The sequence below is a fragment of the Limulus polyphemus genome, unplaced genomic scaffold (assembly GCF_000517525.1).
Source record: "Limulus polyphemus unplaced genomic scaffold, Limulus_polyphemus-2.1.2 Scaffold9731, whole genome shotgun sequence".
Classification (NCBI taxonomy): domain Eukaryota; kingdom Metazoa; phylum Arthropoda; class Merostomata; order Xiphosura; family Limulidae; genus Limulus; species Limulus polyphemus.
The window spans coordinates 19626-24371 of record NW_013675341.1 but is presented as its reverse complement, the minus strand read 5'-3'; the positions used below and the strand labels follow the sequence as shown (position 1 = coordinate 24371).

Below are 4746 nucleotides of genomic sequence, written 5' to 3'. Positions count from 1 at the left end.
ACATTATTAATATAGGTTTCAATATTCAAACATCATTAATATAGGTTTCAATATTCAAACATTATTAATATAGGTTTCAATATTCAAACATCATTAATATAGGTTTCAATATTCAAACATTATTAATATAGGTTTCAATATTCAAACATTATTAATCTAGGTTTCAATATTCAAACATTATTAATCTAGGTTTCAATATTCAAACATTATTAATCTAGGTTTCAATATTCAAACATTATTAATCTAGGTTTCAATATTCAAACATTATTAATATAGGTTTCAAGATTTTATCACATGGAAAAGTATTATGTTTATAAATGAACTAATTTAACATTCAGGATTGCCAATAACAGATAAACATTCAGTTGTGTGTATATATACATATATATATATATAAGTTAATCAAGACTTTTTTTATCCTTCTATTTAAGTTGTGAAATAAAAAACAGATTGTTTTTGATGTGTCAGTGAACATTTTTCAAAATCTAATGTAAAGTAAAGCTGAATATATGCTACTATGAACACAAAGAAATAAAGGTTAAAATAATTGAGAATGTAAACCTTTATGTCCACAGTGGTCTTGTTCCTCTTGTTTGTGGTGCGATATTATCTCGCTCCCCAACAGAATGTTCCTGAACCCCAACTTTTCAAGAAACTCTTCTACCGTAGGCTCAACAAATTGTTTGGGTTTTAGTCCTTTCCACACAAGATATACATAAGCCCACTCGGAATTGTTACTCAAAAAAGCATGTATATAAGAAAAGTATACAAGTTCATTTTCTTTAAAAATACTTTTCAAATTTCTGTTAGTTTTACTCACTTCTTTTCCATCAACATAAATTTTACTCAAAAAAACAGGTGCAACTGAATCTTTTATGTTCAAACAGACAAAACATTCATTAACACTCTTCACAGTTCCAGTTCCAAAAGTAATATTTTTCAAAAGTGGACACTTAACTTTTTGAGCATTACTTTTTGATGTATTATGTTTCAAATCTATAGTTCTGATTTTTATTAATTTAGCCTCTTCAGTAACTTCCCCTATTTTATTTTCTCCATTTATGTTTACAATAAATGGGCTATATTTGGTTAGGGGTGGTTTGTGAGCTATTTCACTTTTACAGCTTGTAATAGTGTAGAACACACTAACTGCTTCATCTATGTTAGGATGATGCTTTAGCACTCTTTGGAACAGCTCCACAGATGGCTCCAATACGTCCTTAAGATTTTCTTTCATTAACCCAGGTATATACGTAACATTTTCTTCTGTTAACCCAGGTACGTCCTTAACATTTTCTTCTGTTAACTCAGATACATCATTAACATTTTCTTCTGTTAACCCAGGTATATCCTTAACATTTTCATCTGTTAACCCATATATATCATTAACATTTTCTTCTGTTAACCCAGATATATCCTTAACATTTTCTTCCATTAACCCAGGTATATCCTTAACATTTTCTTCTTCTGTTAACCCAGGTATATCCTTAACATTTTCATCTGTCAACCCAGGTATGTTCTTAACATCTTTTTTTAACCCATATACATCTTCAACATATTTTTCTTTTAAATCTAATACACCTTCAGATAACTTCTGGAATGTGACTAACTGATCTTTCTTGCAGCTACTATTTAAATACTGTTCTCTTATTGTTTGTGTATTTTCTTTTTGAAACTTCTTGTGAAGTCTACCAGAAACATAGTCACTCCTTGACTTCTTCCTGTACCTTGAAGAGTTTTCTACTTGGCAGTTGCTCACATGATTGTTTTCATTCTCATCCTCAGAGAAACCTGAAGAAGTACAGGAACATGCATCATTCACTGAGAGACCAGCATCTTTATTTTCAAACCCTTTATTCTCATCTGCCGAACATGTCAATGAACTGGAAAAATTACACTTGCTTTCAAAAATGCACGAATATTTCTTAATTAATTTTTCCATATTATCTTTGTTTTTAAGGTCATCGGTCAAGGAACATTTTGGTCGATTTCCTATCCAAACAATGGTGGCAATCCAACGAAAACCATGAAAACTATCAGTCTCAATTGCATCAAAATTAACACGTTCTCCATCATCAATATGCCATATTAAATTTGTAACTGGATTTTGGTTGTAAAAAACAATATCATTTATAACCAAAACACATTCTTCTGGTGTTCCAAATATTATTTGGGCTTTTTTTTCCCCTTTAGGATAAATTTTCCCATTGTGTTCTGTGAGTTTCTTAGGTTCTTGGCAAGTATTTGATGCACATTTTTCACTCACAGTCGAAGAAGATGAAAAGGTACTTGAAGTATAATAATTAGGTTTTTCTGAACCAGTTATCAATATATCCGAGTCTTGGCAAGAGACGTTTGAGAGATTGCTGCTGCTACTTAAACTAAATGTAGACTTCCTTCCTAACAAACCATCACTACTAAATATCTTATGGTACTCGGGTCTCCATACACGGTAAGCACGATACTTTGCATTACTACCATCACATCCCTTATTTGCAAGAAAAGTTACTTCCTGTCCTACCTTAAGTGGTAAATCCAAAAGTTTTTCTGTTTTACCATCTTCAAAACAGAATGCATCAAAATAAACTGTTTCATCACATGTATTTTCAATTGTAATAAATCCAAAAAGAGGAAACAGTTTTGATATAGTTCCCTTTCCTTGTAAATAATCTACATTTTTATCCTCCATGTTTCTTCCATTTGAAAGGTAAGTTGATGTCTTTGTTTTTCTTTTGCCTTTATAGTGATTCATGTTTACACATCTATTTCTGTACAACTTTCAGCTTGCAATCTTCATATCCTCAAGCTTGGAAGACGGAATTTAACTATGTCCACTACATAACTAGCACTATGATGAAGTTGACAGTTTCTATAATCGTATGTATGTAGACATTTCTGGCAAAATACTTTCGTGTGTTGGCAGCCTAGACAATAAAAAAAATAATACAATTATCGAGTTGATTAATATAGTCTTAGTTTTCATAACCACTGAGTAAGTTATACCTGTTATTTGAAATTTGAGTTAATATTTATAACCGAGGTTAAAGGAAATACATTTCTTAGTTATTTTACCATGAACCATTAATCAAAATATTGGCTTAATGTTCTGGTCACCAGAACCTGCAAAATTACAATGTGTTCTACATTCAAGAAAACAGAAAGATTACATAGAGAAGGTTTTAGGTGAGAATTTAATCACAACGGTATTCCTAAAATGATTTCTGGTAACAAAAGACAATTATCAACAATAAAATTTATCCTACTGTCTGGTTAGCTCTGTACCACACCTGGATCATCTGGTTAGCTCTGTACCACACCTGGATTGTCTGGTTAGCTCTGTACTAAACCTGGATCGTCTGGTTAGCTCTGTGCCAAACCTGGATCGTATGGTTAGCTCTGTGCCAAACCTGGATCGTATGGTTAGCTCTGTACCAAACCTGGATCGTATGGTTAGCTCTGTACCAAACCTGGATCGTCTGGTTAGCTCTGTACCAAACCTGGATCGTCTGGTTAGCTCTGTACCAAACCTGGATCGTCTGATTAGCTCTGTACCAAACCTGGATCGTCTGATTAGCTCTGTACCAAACCTGGATCATGACAACGATCAAAATTATTTGAAAAAAAATTCCTCTTTTACAGTGTTCTTTCAACATTTTTAAATTATAGCTTTAAATTTTACATTTTTAGAATTAGAATGAAGTTCAAACAGCTATTTACATCTGATGAATGAAAAAGTTTTCCTTTTTCAGTAGCTCTTGTATTGTCAATCAGTCTGGTAGGCCATACAAGCAGTGTGCTATTTATAGTAGTAGAGAAAATGTATTTTAGATTGTGTTTACAGAAATATTGAATACAAACCTAACAAGATTATAATGTCATTGTATCTAACACTGTTCAGCACTGGTCTCCTAACCTTAGAATGTTAGGATTTAACCTTAGAATTTAAGTGTTGAAAACTATTATGTACTTTGTTTATAACAAATCAAAGATATATTTAACCTTATCATAATTTTATAATAGTAGGGCTAATTTTTCCATATATTTACTACAAACTTTACCACATTTAATAAATATTAATCAGACATCAACTGTCATGATCTCAACTTATGCAAATACACTAATTTGATCAAAACGTTTTATTCGGGTGGTGATTGTAGTCATTTACATAAATTAGTTAATCTAAATGTACTAATTTGTGTTCTTTTATAACACACACACACCACAGGCTTTTATAAAATTATGACAAATAGCCAAAGATTTCCAATAACTAGAACATCTACATAAATTAGAAAAATAAATGTAATTAGTAGAATATTAGGATATGTGTTACAAAACAAAATAAAAACTGTCAAAATATTGATAGTTGAGACATCCCTCTAATAATAATTTTGTTTTTAAGCTGATATCATTAAAGGTCAGTGTTTCTCAGTCAGATTTGCCAGACAACCCTCGTATCTGGGCTCTGGTCATAACAACCCCTCATTATCTTTACAAGGATGAAAAAAGTTCTTGATGTTTCTTGGCATAATTCATAACAAAGGTCATATGTGTATCTCTCAGACACCTCAAGGACTAAAAAATCCCCCGGAAACCTGCTCATGACATGTACAGCCCACATGGGGTAAAGGAGATATCAAGGTCTGAATGCATGTATAGAAAAGAAATTGAAGGGAGGGAGACTGTACTGTAGATAACCTCAACAAGTCAACTGACCTTCTCACAACTTGCCTTTTCTTAAGCTCTTTA

At 31.9% G+C, this 4746-nt stretch overlaps 1 protein-coding gene across 1 annotated transcript; it reads right to left on the bottom strand.

Moving 5' to 3' along the window:
- Positions 1-538: 538 nt before the first annotated feature.
- On the bottom strand, positions 539-3646 carry LOC106476062. The gene is made up of 2 exons (XM_013936735.2): positions 3288-3646; positions 539-2924 (listed from the first exon to the last, which is right to left on the bottom strand). Exon 2 carries the CDS (start codon positions 2750-2752, stop codon positions 539-541), a length of 2214 nt encoding a protein of 737 aa, XP_013792189.1. The 5' UTR covers positions 2753-2924; positions 3288-3646.
- Positions 3647-4746: the final 1100 nt, after the last annotated feature.